General features: G+C 46.0%; 1 protein-coding gene and 1 pseudogene across 2 annotated transcripts; both read left to right on the forward strand.

Annotated features, from left to right (window-relative positions):
- Positions 1-2,267: 2,267 nt before the first annotated feature.
- On the forward strand, positions 2,268-6,479 carry LOC119274657 (receptor kinase-like protein Xa21). 2 transcript variants are annotated; one of them, XM_037555375.1, is made up of 3 exons: positions 2,268-2,406; positions 3,051-5,793; positions 5,896-6,479. In XM_037555375.1, the coding sequence occupies exons 2-3, from the start codon at positions 3,087-3,089 to the stop codon at positions 6,252-6,254; spliced, it is 3,066 nt and encodes a 1,021-aa protein (XP_037411272.1). In that variant the 5' UTR covers positions 2,268-2,406; positions 3,051-3,086; the 3' UTR covers positions 6,255-6,479. The 2 variants fall into 2 exon arrangements, with proteins under 2 accessions (XP_037411272.1, XP_037411273.1); XM_037555376.1 differs by having other exon boundaries at positions 3,093-5,793.
- A 4,787-nt stretch (positions 6,480-11,266) lies between these two features.
- The window catches only part of LOC119274658, a 7,190-nt pseudogene continuing 3,504 nt past the window's right edge, over positions 11,267-14,952 (forward strand).

The following is a 14,952-nucleotide window of genomic DNA, read 5'->3' on the forward strand; positions in this document are numbered from 1 at the left end:
TGGAGTGGAGTGGGGTGGGGGGGGGAGAGCGAGGCGAGTGGGTGGCGATCCGACGAGATAGGGACCGGGGAATGGGAGCTGTCACGGAGTTAAGACCCCAAATCGGTTTTAATTATCGTGCCGCAATATATATACGCGTCGGTGCGCCGAGGATTAGTGCGGGTCGGCCCGAATCCCGGCGCGCATTAGATTCGGGGATGTCGGTCGCGGCATTTCCCCCACGCTGACCGGGGGGGCCCGCCCCTGCATTTTTCTTCTCTTTCTCCCTAGTAGTGTTCCTGGACCGGGTCCGAGGTGGGTTCCGGCCCAACCCAACCCAACCGGGTCAATCGTCGAACCGGTGCGTTGACCCCGTCAAAAGGATCCGCGCGCCTGGCACTATCGATTTTGCGTGTTGCTGTTGCAACGCACTACTCGAGTGGACGCTGGCCAGTAGCCTACCACAGCCTGGGACATGGGCCGGGCTTTTTCCGGGCTGGCATCAAACCCGGCCGACACGGTCCAGCAGCACGGCAAGATATACAAAGTAAAGCAGGCTGATCTCACAAAAAAAAAAGTAAAACAGGCCGAATTTGTCTCAGAAAAAGTAGATTGGGCTTCGGTATTGAGAATATAGGTGGCACGGCCCGGCACGGTGGTGCGGGCTGTGCTCGGGCCGGCCTGGCCCGATTTGCATCTGAAATCTCCATAAACGCGTGTTGCGATTGTCGGGAGGACCTATACAATGTGGTTATGCTTATGTAAACAAAAATAGGGCTTTTAAGATAAATATATGTACGTATATGTATACTTCATAAGGTGCTTTAATTAGTAATTCAAAATAGAGAATGCATATTGTAATTAAAAATCTCGATTCAATATGATGAAGTGTAATATTTATTGTATTGGGCCGTGCTTGGGTTGGCCCAGCCCGAAGGCGGCATAGAGCCCATTAGGTCGTGCTTGGGCCTCCCCTTGGCATGGCAGGACGACGCGACGCGAGGTAAACTGGGTCGGGCTGGTCTGGTTTGTCATGGCCTGAAACACAATGGGTACAGGTCCGACTGGAATGGTACGACCCCGGTTCCAAGTTTAAGCATTGGTGTAAATTAAGGTCGCAATGGTGAAGGTAAATCAAACAACACTCCACACCAAAACCGCACATGCGTATGCTTGGTCTCTTCCTTTTTGCCTCTTCTCCCCTGTGGCAATGGAAAAGCTATAGCAACAAAAATCCTTAGGTAAATCACATAGTTAATCCTTTGATAGTTGTCTTGACCAATATACACGCATAGCTACCCAGCCATGAGTGCTGCCAGTTATCTACTTATCTTGGTCCTGGTGGCTTGCAGTGCATTTTTTTGTCGTCAATGACTCCTCCTTGTATGGAAATGAGATAAGTATGTCATGCTACTTTTTTTTTAGAAAAGAAGGATCACCGCGGCCTCTGCAAAATACTCCATGCGTCCCAAAATAAGTGTATTGAGCTTATTACAAATTTGTACTTGAGATAGTACAAAATTGAGACACTTATTTTAGGACTGAGGGAGTAGGTTATACTACTTGACTTCAAGGATACAATCATCGTTGATCTGTAGCAAGCCATCTGATCCTGGAACGATAGCACTGTTTTTTAGCCGTCATGATTTAGTGGTTTAACTCTTGGCATATGCAGTGCAGGAATCACAAGTTCAAAACAACCTCCTGTGAGGTCTGCATCGAAGAAGCTGGCGCCGAGCAGCTTTGCCTTTGAAGTTGTTTCGCCGCAGTATAGGCTGCAGCAAGAACACAGATTCAGAAAAGCACCCAAAACACTCTGAGTATTCAGAGGTTCAGTTTTGTTTCTACAGCAAGGGGCCAGGTCATTCATCGTCGATCCAAGTACATGAATCGATGGAAAGAGTAGATAGCCTGACGCCGACCGGTCCTTGGGTGGATTCCGGCCTAACCCCGACATGATTAGAGTCAGTGCGCCCGACGCCTAAAAATAAAAAGCAAACCCCGTCCTTGGATAACCATGTGAAAACATAGCATGCATCCAGCTTCGAACGGTCAAGTGGGTGCTATTCCCACGTGATATTATATGCTGATCAGACCACTTGTGCACTAAACTAAACGACGATGGCCAAAACCCATGTAGTATGATGCATTGCATCTACCCAAGGACCGGAGGAGGAGGTGGATCATTTGAGAGTGGACAGCAGAAAAGCTAGTGCATTTTTATTCGAGGTTCGTGGCTATAAAGCAAGGCGCAATGGTGAAGGTGGATCAAACACTCAAACTACGAACCATGTTCTCACCTCTGCCCTGCACCAGCTCAAGCTCTTGTTCTGGCCAGGCAATGAAACACTAGAAGAAGAAGAAGAAGAAGAAGAAGAAGAAGAGGAAGAAGAAGGAGAAGGAAAAGCCAGGATAGGAGATCCCCAGGTACGTACGTGATTCATACCACGACACAACCCATGATTTAATGAATATATATCTGCCAAAATATACTCCCTCCGTCCTTATTTTTGTGGCGCCAAGATATTCAAAGGCTCAAATTTGACCATCGATTTGACCAACAAAACATGTCTAAGTGTCATAGAAGTTATACTAGTAATCAACTCATATTAAAAAGTACCAGTGTCCAACAGTATAATTTAATAACATGTGACTAATATATAAATGGTCCAATTATTGATCAAATTTATTCGTGGAACATTATGGTACCATGTAAATACTCCTCCGGTCCTTTTTAATCTGCATATAAGATTCACTTGAAGTATTGGAGGAGTATTCCTTTGGTATCGTGAACGTTGATACCTAACTTATAGAAAAAGTATCAACGTTCACGATACCAAATCAATATCATTAAATTAACTATGAAATGGAGTTTCATATTATATATATTCGATACTGTAGTTGTAATATTTTTTAATATAAATCTGGTCAAACTTTGCAAAGTTTGACTTGACATAAATCTTATACGCGAAGTAGAAAGGACTGGAGGGAGTAGATATGTGGGGAGTATTATATTAATAGTATTGACTATTTAAAATTAACCTTCACCTTATGCATGCATATATATACAGAGAATATATACTGAAGATCGATCAACATATACATATATGCAGAGCTACCTGGCCATGAAAGTGAATACAGTTGGAAAGCTACTTCTCTTGGTGTTAGTGACTTTCAATGCACATAATGTGGTCATCATCTGCAGCTCCTCCTTCTTACATGGAAACGATACAGATAGGTTATCACTGCTTGATTTTAAGGATGCAATCAGTATTGATCCACAACAAGCATTCATGTCTTGGAATGCTAGCACCCACTATTGCAATTGGGAAGGTGTCTTGTGCATGGTGAAGGCTCCACGTCGTGTCATTTCCCTAAACCTTACAAGTCGAGGTTTAGTAGGACGAATCTCCCCTTCACTCGGGAACCTAACATTTCTGCATTCTCTAGCCCTGACAGAGAACACACTCGCCGGAGAGATCCCAACCTCCCTTGGTCACCTGCTTCGCCTCCAAACACTACGTCTGAATAATAATACACTGCAAGGAAGGATACCGAGTTTCGCAAACTGCACAGAGTTAAAAGTGTTTCATGTTGCATTTAACAATCTAGTCGGCCAATTTCCTGCTGAATTTCCTCCTCACCTTCAGATGCTGCAGGTTTCAGGTAATAACCTCACTGGCACCATCCCAGCTTCTCTTGCCAATATCACAACACTAACCCACATTACCTTCTCATATAATCACATCACGGGAAATATCCCAAGTGAGTTTGCAGATTTGTCTAGCTTGCAGTACCTGTATGCAGCTGTTAACCAGCTAACAGGCAGATTTCCACAAGCCATCCTGAATCTTTCTACTCTCATCGGCCTTGACCTTGGTCCCAATGGTCTAAGTGGACAGGTACCACCGAATCTCTATGCATCTCTGCCCAATCTCCAGATACTTGTATTAGCCGAGAACTTCTTTCTAGGAAACATTCCCAGTTCATTCACTAACGCTTCCAATATATATGATGTTGATTTATCAATCAACAACTTCACCGGATTGGTGCCCGCCACGATTGGCAGACTTACCAAACTCTCGTATTTGAATCTTGAACAAAATCAACTCCAAGCTAATAGCAAGCAAGATTGGGAGTTTTTGGACAACTTAGGCAACTGCATAGAGCTGCAGATGTTCTCCCTGAGTTGGAACCGTCTATCAGGGCATGTACCAAGTTCTATAGGTAACCTTTCCAATCAACTCCAAAAACTATACCTTGGAGAAAATCAACTATCAGGAGATTTTCCTTCGGGCATACAAAACCTTCACAACCTTATTCTATTATCATTGGGGGCGAATCACTTTACGGGTGTGGTTCCAGAGTGGATTGGGACTATTAAAACTTTGCAACTAGTAGATTTGGGAGGAAACTACTTCACCGGGGGTATTCCATCATCCTTGTCATACTTGTCTCAATTAGGATGGCTATATCTAGACTCGAACCAGTTCATTGGTCATATACCACCAAGCCTCGGAAACTTTCCAATGCTTCAATGTTTGGACATTTACAACAATAATCTTAATGGTAAAAATCCAATGGAGATCTTCAAAATTCCAACAATGTTCATACTTAAATTATCTTCCAACAACCTTGATGGACAACTTCCTACCAACATTGGAAATGCTAAACAACTCGTACATTTGTTACTTTCATCAAACAAGCTATCCGGAGATATTCCAAACACTTTGGGTGATTGTGAAAGTTTAGAAGACATCGAGCTAGGCTCGAATATTTTCAGCGGAAGTATTCCTGCTTCACTAGGCAACATAAGCGGCCTCAAAGTTTTGAATTTGTCTGCCAATAACTTAACTGGGTCAATACCAACATCTCTTGTCAACCTGCAACTTCTTGAGAAACTAGATTTGTCATTCAACCATCTAAACGGAGAGGTTCCAACAAAAGGGATATTTAAGAATGCAACTATTGTGTGGATTGATGGAAATCAGGGGCTTTGTGGTGGGGTACTAGAGTTACACATGCCAGCATGTTCTGTTATGCCTTTAAATTCAATTAGGCACAAGAGATCTCTGATGCTCAAAATAATCACTCCAATAGCCAGCATGGTGTCACTTGCTATGGTCATATTTGTTTTATTTCTTTGGAGAGGAAAACACAAGAGGAATTCTGTATCACTGCCATCACTTGCTACAAAATTTCCCAAAGTTTCTTTCAACGACCTAGCCAAAGCAACACATGGATTCTCAACGTCCAACCTAATTGGCAGAGGGAGTTATAGTTCTGTATACAAAGGAAAACTAGTGGAAGATGAAAATGAGGTCGCCATAAAAGTCTTCAACCTAGAGACAAGAGGAGCGCAAAAGAGCTTCATTGCAGAATGTAATGCATTGAGAAATGTGCGGCACCGTAATCTGGTCCATATCATAACTGCATGCTCAAGCATAGATTCTAATGGTAATGATTTCAAGGCCCTGGTGTACGAGCTGATGCCAGGAGGAGACTTACATAAACTGCTATACTCGAACCAGGACCATGAAGGCTCTTTTGATTTGTACTGCATTACAATGGCTCAACGCATAAACATTTTGGTGGATGTAGCAGATGCACTGGAGTATTTACACCACAACAACGAAGGCACAATGGTTCATTGTGATCTAAAGCCTAGCAACATTCTTTTGGATGGCAATATGATTGCTCATGTTGGAGATTTTGGCCTGGCAAGATTCAAAGTTGGTTCAACCACATCATCTCAGTGTAACTCAAGTTCTTCTTCGGTTGCCGTAATGGGAACAATTGGATACGCTGCTCCAGGTAATTGAATCTTAAAAAAATCATGTCACCACGTTTTTTTTTCTACATCTATGTAAACCAATGAAAGAAAAATTAACTCCTTTTGTATTCATTGATGCGTAGAATATGCAGGGGGTGGTCAAGTTTCAACCGCCGCGGATGTTTACAGCTTTGGTGTCGTTCTCCTCGAGATATTCATTCGAAGAAGGCCAACTGATGACATGTTTAAGGATGGACTGAACATTGTGAAGTTTACAGAGATTAGCTTCCCTGATAGGGTATTGGGGATTGTCGATCCCCAGCTGCTACAGGAATTGGAGGAAACTCCAGTGGCGTTGAAGGAAACAAGTGTAAATTGTCTGCTATCTATTCTAAACATTGGCCTTTGTTGCACCAAGCCATCTCCAGGTGAACGTATCACCATGCATGAGGTGGCTGCCAAGCTACATGGAATCAGGGAAGCACATCTCAACGCTAACTGAATAGACAAGTTGTTGTATAATTGGCTTTTATCACATATCGTCTATGTAAGAAGTACTGTATTAGCTAGCTGAGCAAGCAAGTTTTTGTACAGCTTTATCTGTGGCAAAACTACCCTTCAAACAAATTTGCCTGACAGGCTGACACTATCCGAGTATTACAAAAAAATTACCTACAGAACGAAGTACGAAACGGAGGAGATTGATGTAAAATTGTATCCAGTAATTCAGGCGATATGCTTTTTTTTAGAAAAGGAGGATGACCCCGGCCTTTGCATCTGGGCGATGCATACGGCCACTTTATTAATTATGAGTTATGAATGACTAAATCTTCTATTCTGGAGACACCCCAATTTGGTCTCTCTGGAGGTACGTACTTGTTTGGATGGTAGGCCAGAAAGAAACAAAACAAAAAGTTGTGTGTGATGGTCACTGATTTGCACCGAAACTCACACAAGCGCAAGCATGTTACTGCTTATCTGAACCTGAACTCTTATGACATGCTTGGTGTTTACCCACTATTGTATCTTTGTCACATTTGCCAGCTATAAGTCGGTGTTTCTAAGGTCGGCGTCAGATAGATTAGCATGCACCTGAATTCAACATCAAACAGTCAAATAAAATAATACCACTTACCATCTCAGAACTTGACACTTGACAGTGCGCAAGCATCACTACAAATTGTCTGGGTTTTTTTGTCTACTGCTGGCTGGAGTCTCTGAGGTGAGGAGATGAAGAACAAATGCAAATCAGTAGGCTGCAGCGCCTTTGTACTATCATTGATGACCTCGACAAAATTGCAGAGACCCGCACCTTATCTCAACATGAGATTGAATTGAAAAATCAATCTAATGAGAAGGTTGCCCGTCTTCTGCGAGAAGAGGAGATTAAATACTACCAGAGGTTCAAAGCTGACTTCATTCTAATGGGAGATAGTAATACAAGATACTTCCAATTGCTCGCCAATGGTCGACATAGGAAGAAATGTATTCATAGTCTCCAACAGGATGAGGGGCGGATCGAAGGTCAAAGGGATCTCAAAAACTATATCACCAGCTACTACAAATCTCTGTTCGGGGCGTCGGATGAAGGGAATGTCACCCTTGACGAGACCCGAACAGATGATATTCCACAAGTCACGGCAGAAGAGAATGATATCCTCACAGCACCTTTCTCAGAAGAGGAGGTGAGAGCGGCAGTGTTCCAAATGGAACACAACAAAGCTCCAGGCCCTGATGGTTTCCCCGCAGAATTCTATCAGAATTTCTGGGATATCATCAAGGCTGACCTTTTGGAGTTGTTCAATTGTATTCATGCCGATCAACTTGATCTATTCAGAATAAATTTTGGCGAGATTGTTTTGTTGCCGAAGATTAAGGATGCTGAACGGATTCAGCGGTTCAGACCCATATGTCTTCTTAATGTTAGCTTCAAGATTTTCACCAAAGTGGCTACGAATAGGTTAAACTTGATAGCTGACCGTGTTGTCCGTCCATCTCAAACGGCCTTCATGCAAGGACGAAATATACTAGATGGTGTAGTAATCCTGCATGAGACCGTCCACGAGATGCACCGAAAAAACATGAGTGGAGTGATATTCAAAATTGACTTTGAAAAGGCATATGACAAGGTCAAGTGGTCTTTCCTTCAACAGGCCCTAAGGATGAAAGGTTTCTCCGATAAATGGCGCCAGTGGATCCACAATTTTGTAACTGGAGGTAGTGTGGCCATCAAAGTCAATGATGATGTAGGCCATTACTTTCAGACAAAAAAATGACTACGGCAGGGTGACTCCATGTCCCCAATGTTATTTAACATTGTCGCTGACAGATTGAGCGCGCCAAGCAGGACGGCCAGATTGCAGGAGTAGTGCCACACCTTGTGGATGGTGGCCTCTCTATTTTACAATACGCCGATGACACAATTCTTTTTATGGAACATGATCTGGACAAGGCTCGAAACCTGAAACTCTTGCTTTCAGCGTTTGAGCAAATGTCGGGTCTCAAAATAAACTTCCATAAAAGCGAATTGTTCTGCTTTGGAGAAGCCGTTGAGGCGGCGGCCGATTACGCTGACCTATTTGGTTGCGCACATGGCCAATTCCCGATTAAATATCTGGGAATACCGATTCATTATCGACGCCTCACAATTGTGGAGTGGAAGCATGTAGAGGAGCGTCTAGAGAAACGGTTGAGTAGTTGGAAAGGCAAACTACTCTCAGTTGGAGGACGGTTGGTTTTGATTAACTCTGTCCTCACAAATATGGTTCTCTATATGCTTTCTTTCTTTCAACTCCCAAAAGGGGTCCTAAAAAGATTGGATTATTTTAGATCCAGATTCTTTTGGCAAGGAGACGGTGAAAAGAAAAAATACAGGCTGGCCAAATGGAGCATGGTTTGTAGGCCGAAAGACCAAGAGGGGCTCGGAATTCATGACTTGCAGGTCAAAAACGAGGCCCTACTCAGTAAATGGTTGTTCAAACTTCTTACTAAGGATGGTGTTTGGCAAACCATGCTGCGCAACAAGTATCTAGGTCAAAAGGCGGTGTCCCAGGAATTTTGGAAACCTGGCGATTCGCACTTTTGGGCTAGCCTAATGGCGGCAAAGAAACATCTCTTTCGCTTTGGGTCTTTCGCGATAAAGGATGGGTCGGAGATTCGTTTTTGGGAAGACATCTGGCTAGGCAATGCCAGTCTCCGAGAACAATATCCAGGCTTATACAACATTGTTCGCGATAAGAATAATACTATTGCGCAAGTGCTCAGTTCATTCCCGACGAATATTTGGTTCAAGCGGGATTTGATTGGCCCCCGACTTGTGTCATGGCATAATCTTTTATCCCGACTGGACTCGATTAATCTGACACAAGGCCGGGATGTGTTTTGCTGGAACCTTACTACATCAGGGTCTTTCACTGTAGACTCTATGTATCGTGCACTCACACATTCTGAGATACCAGTGAGTAATAACAAGAAAATCTGGAAGTCCAAGATTCCACTAAAAGTGAAAATTTTCATGTGGTATCTTCATAGGGGAGTTGTGTTAACCAAAGACAATCTCGCACGACGCAACTGGCAAGGGAGTAAGAAGTGTTGTTTTTGTACTCATGACGAAACAATCAAACACCTCCTTTTCCAATGCAAGTTTGCACGTTCTACGTGGTCAGTCATCCAAATAGCATCAAATTTGTATCCGCCCACAACTGTTGCCAATATTTTTGGTCATTGGTTGGACGGTATTTCAAATAGGTTCAAAACGCTAATAAGGGTGGGAGTGTATGCCTTAATTTGGTCGCTTTGAGTATGTAGAAATGATTTTGTTTTTGATGAAAGAAATGCTTCTCCTCTATAGGTTATTTTCCGGTGTACGCAATTGCTACGTATGTGGTCTATGTTACAACGACCGGAGGACCAACCTTTGTTCAAGGCGGTGTGTATGCGATTGGAGCAGGTTTTCTATGGAGGTTTTTTCCCAACATGGGTGGCAACATAACTTTCGGATCGATCTACCACCTCCATCGACATAGACATAGTGTCGGTCTATAGGGCTCTACTATTGCAGATTTGTCGGGGTTTTTTTCATCATTTTTTGTCAGACCTTCATATTGGGTCGTATGCATCCTAGTTATGCAGAGGCCGGGTGTTACTCATAATGTTTTGTATCCGCTTGATGCTACATTTGAGATAATAAAATCGTCCTTTATCGAAAAAAAGTAGGCTGCAGCAGGAACACAGATTCAGAAAACACCAAAAACACACCGAACATTCAGTATTTCTGTTGTATTTCTACAAGCTAGAAAGTTGAGTCAGAGCCTCACCGCAAGAGACTTGATCACATCAGTTGAAGTACAGGAATCGAGGGAAATTCTAGAAGCTAATTTTATACAGTGACTTGATCACATGAGTTGCTGCCTACCATGTAGCGACTGATGTGCCATTATTACATTTGCTAGCGAGAAGTCGGCGTTTCTAAGTAGGCCAGAGTTCGAGAGATAGGCACCTGCACTGACAATCAAACAGGCAAGGACGATCACACATTGTTTCAGACTTGACAACTGACAGTGGGCAAGCATCACAGCAACTAGTGTCTGACTAGTGCCGAGGAGATCAAGAACAGATGCAAGATCAGTACGCTACCCATGGCATCTACATTGAAGAAACTGGCGCCGAGCAGCTTTGCGACTTTGAAGTTCGTCCGCTGCGGTATATGCCACAGCAAAAGAACACAGATTCAGAGGAAAAAGAACAATCTGAACTTTTTTTTTAAAAAAAAACCTCTGAACTTACCCCGCAAAAGAAAAAACTCTGAACTTGTGAAGGTCTGTTCTATTTTTCTACTTAATCAGTAAAACATGTTGCTCCCAGCGTCAGTCATAACCTGCTACGTAATCACTAAAACACCTTTCCGGAAAAAAAGAACTTAAAGTCACTGAAATGCAAAGGGACATGGGACTTCACCGTTTCCAATCCTTATTTTTGTGTTACTGAAGGGATTAGATTTGATCGAGATTGTATCAATGGAAGAGGTTACTTAATTAGGATGGGGTGGAGATCCTCCTGCCCCGCGTCACCTGCCACGCACACACACTCAAGCCATTAAGGACCTGTTCAGTAATCAGCCGCTCCTGGAATCTGTGGAGCGGGGAAACTGCAACTCCGCTAACTCTGCTCCCGGAGTTGTGGAGCGGAGCGATACCGAACAGTGCCTAACTCCCCTTACCAGTCGTGGGCTTCCTCACACTGCCCGGTGGGACCTTTTCCTGCATTAAAAAAAATCAGTTGCCTCGCTGGCCCGGGCTCTGGGTGGGTTTGTGCCAACCTAACGACAAATACGTTAATCTGAAAATTAGTGTGCCTTTTACTCAATAAAGAAGATTAGTGCGTCTAACACTACAATTTGCCGTGATTAGTTAGAGTAACACTCACAATAATGATGTAATAGATCACCAATGTGGATGTCGCGCCTATAAAAGGAAGGCCACAATGGCGGAGGTTGATCAAACACTCACAGTCCACACTCCAAATTAACCTGTACACACATATGCTTGGTTTCTCTCTTCTTCGCCTCTGCCCTCCGGCGGTTGTATCTCTTGTGTCTCGGCCCGAAAAGGAAAAGCTAGAGTATCGGTATATACGAAAGAAAGAGGAATCCTCAGGTAATTATTACTATTAGTAAACAACAATCATTGCATGAGTGGTTATCTATCTGCCAACATATCTGTTACTTATTACTATTAACTATTTAGTTTAAAATTCGCCTTGTTTTTATGCATGCATATGTAGTGACTACTGAAGATCTAACTTGACCAAGATACATTCATAGCCACCCGGCCATGAAAGTTGCCATGATTGGATGGTTACTTCTCTGGGTGTTGGCGGCTTGCAGCGCACATGTCGTCATCTGCAACACCTCAATCTCGTATGGAAACGAGACGGATCGGCTATCGCTACTTGCATTCAAGGATGCAATCAGTCTCGATCCACAACAAACCTTCATGTCCTGGAACGATAGCACTCACTTCTACAATTGGGAAGGTGTCCTATGCAGGGTCAAGGCTCCACGTCGTGTCATTTCTCTAAACCTTACAAGTCGAGGTTTGGTAGGATTCATCTCTCCTTCACTTGGGAACCTAACATTCATGCGCTCTCTAGCCCTCACAGCAAACACACTAGCCGGAGAGATCCCACCCTCCCTTTGCCACATGCGTCGCCTCCAAACACTCCTCTTGAATAGTAACATGCTACAAGGAAGGGTGCCGAGTTTCACTAACTGCTCAAATCTCAAGGTGTTGGATGTTTCGAATAACAATATAGTAGGCCATCTCTATGCTGATTTTCCTCCTCACTTTCAGGTGTTGCACGTTTGGTCTAATAACCTTACTGACACCATACCAACTTCTCTTGTCAATATCACAACATTAACCAGGATTAACTGTGAGAATAATCACATAAAGGGGAATATCCCTAGTGAGTTTGCAGAATTGACCAACTTGCAGCACATGTGTGTGAGTGCTAATCAGCTGTCAGGAAGATTTCCACATGCCATCTTGAATCTTTCTACTCTTACCATCCTCGAACTTGCTGCCAATGGTCTAAGGGGAGAGGTTCCACCAAATCTCTTTACCTCTCTTCCCAATCTCCAGACAGGCCGGATTCTCCGACGCCATCAGTGCTCGTTGGATCGAGGCTCGTGCCCACCCCCACCCCCGCCCCCCTTCCGCCATAGACGCGTGGCACTTCTGTGCGAAGCGTGCTCGGCAATTTATGAAGGGGTGGGGAGCCAACTTGGGCCGTGACACCAGGGAGCGTAAGAGGGCGCTGCTGACTGCAATCCAGGCCCTTGACCTCCGGGCTGACGCGGTTGGTCTCTCCCCGGACGAGTGGCTGTCCCGCTATGACCTCGAGGACCAGCTCTCCGTGATCTACACTGATGAGGAGGCCTATTGGCGTATCCGGGGCGCTCAGCGTTGGGTCTTGAAGGGTGACGCGAATACGGCTTACTTCCAGGCGATCGCCAACGGGCGTCGCAGACGCAACACCATCCCCTGCCTTTGGGATGGAGCCTCTCTCCTTCAGGACCCCGGGGACATCCGCTCCCATGTTGATGGGTTCTATCGTTCCCTCTTCTCCCCCGCTCCTTGGAGCGGTCTCTCTCTCGCCCTTGATTGCTGGACCGACGCCCATCTGGTTTCTGAAGCCGATAACACATCCCTGACGACCCCCTTGTCTGAACAGGAGGTCTGGGAGGCCATCAGGGGTATGAACCCCTCCTCGGCGCCGGGCCCTGACGGTCTTCTGGTCATCTTCTTCCAGACCTTCTGGAACGTGATTAAGCCTGGGATCATGGCCATCTTCGAGGAATTCTTCGTGGGCTCGATTGACCTTGGCCGCCTCAACTTTGGGACCATCTCCCTCATTCCCAAGGTCCCTGGGGCGACGGACATCCGCCAGTTCCGCCCGATTACGGTCATCAACGTGATCTTCCGGATCCTGGCCAAGGGGTACGCCAATAGGGTGACCCTGCTTGCTGACCGGATCACTCACCCTAACCAATCTGCGTTCATTAAGGGCCGGTACATCCTAGATGGTGTCCTGGTCCTGCACGAGGTCCTTCATGAAGTCCGGGTCAAACACCTGAAGGCGGTCTTTCTGAAAATCGATTTTCACAAGGCCTATGACATGGTTAGCTGGTCCTTCCTTAGGGAAGTTCTTCTGCGAAAGGGCTTTGACGACCGATGGATCACGAGAGTCATGCAAATGGTCTCTTGCGGTCGCACGGCGGTCAACATTAACGGCGAGATCGGCCCCTTCTTCCCTACCCTTTGTGGGGTGCGCCAAGGCGACCCCTTCTCCCCGTTCCTCTTCAATATGGTCGTGGACGCTTTGGCCTCCATTCTAGACAAGGCAAAAGCCGCGGGCCACCTCCGTGGTATTACCCCCCATCTCTCCGGGGGCGCGGGGATCTCCATCCTCCAGTATGCCGATGACACGATCATCATGGTTGAAGGCTCGGAGCTGGATATCACCAACCTAAAGTTCCTCCTTCTTTGCTTCCAACAGATGTCGGGCCTCAAGATCAACTTTGATAAGAGCGATGTTATGGTGATGGGATACTCTCCCGTTGAGTTAGTGGCCATCGCCAATAGACTTAATTGCCGCCTGGGCTCGTTCCCCACTACCTACCTTGGGACGCCCATCAGTGACTCGCGCCTCTTGGCCGCTGATCTTCGCCCCTCCGTGACCAAGCTCCAGACTAGATGCGAGCCCTGGCAGGGGAGGTGGCTCTCCAAGGCGGCCCGGACTATTCTTATCAACTCCTCCCTCTCCAGCCTCCTCTTATTTCTTATGAGTTTCTACAGCCTCCACGAATCTCTCCATAAGGAGATCGCCAAAATCCAGTCCCGCTTCTATTGGGCTGGCGAGCACGGCAAGCAGAAGTATCACATGGTCAGCTGGCCTGACATCTGCAAGCCTCGGGAGCAGGGTGGATTGGGGATCATGTGCTCTAAGCGGATGAATATTGCCCTCCTATCCCGGTGGCTGTGGCGCATCTCGCAGGGTCAGGGTGGCCTATGGCTGGACATTATCCGGAATAAATACCTGCGCGGCCAACCCCTTGCCTTCTGCCAGAAGTCGGGAGGTTCTCAGTTCTGGCAGTCCCTCGTCCAGCTCCTCCCTGTGCTCCGCATTGGTACCTCTATCTCGGTAGGGTCCGGCCTCTCAACGCTCTTCTGGTTTGACCGATGGGCCGGCGACTCCTCCTTTGCGGCTCGCTTCCCCATCCTCTTCTCTATCTCTGTCGACCCCATGATTTCTGTTGATAGGGCCCTTATTGACTTAGGGCGCCTCGCTTTCCGTCGGCCATTTGGGCCTGCGGAATCCGCCGCCTGGCGTGAGCTGCTTGATTGTGTCGCTCTGCATGAGCCGCTGGTGGATGGAGCCCAAGACCGTGTGCGTTGGCACTTGGAGTCGTCGGGCCAGTTCTCTACCAAATCGCTCTACATGGCCATTGCCCCCTCCTCCGCTCCCCCCCCTCTTGATGGTGTGGTCCGTCCGTCTCCCACTAAAGATCCGCATCTTCATGTGGCAGTGGATCCGTGGACGGATCCCATCCGGTGTGGAGGTCCGCAAGCGTAATGGCCCAGGCACTGGTATCTGCCCGCTCTGTGCTGTCCCCGAGGACTCCAACCACATCTTCTTCG

Source organism: Triticum dicoccoides, chromosome 3B (genome assembly GCF_002162155.2).
Source record: "Triticum dicoccoides isolate Atlit2015 ecotype Zavitan chromosome 3B, WEW_v2.0, whole genome shotgun sequence".
Classification (NCBI taxonomy): domain Eukaryota; kingdom Viridiplantae; phylum Streptophyta; class Magnoliopsida; order Poales; family Poaceae; genus Triticum; species Triticum dicoccoides.

Bases quoted from the DNA above. Each gene is read 5' to 3' on its own strand.
- LOC119274657 (XM_037555375.1), top strand. From the start codon at position 3,087: ATGCAGAGCTACCTGGCCATGAAAGTGAATACAGTTGGAAAGCTACTT. The intron at 5,794-5,895 runs GTAATTGAATCT...ATTGATGCGTAG, and splicing joins AATTGGATACGCTGCTCCAG to AATATGCAGGGGGTGGTCAA.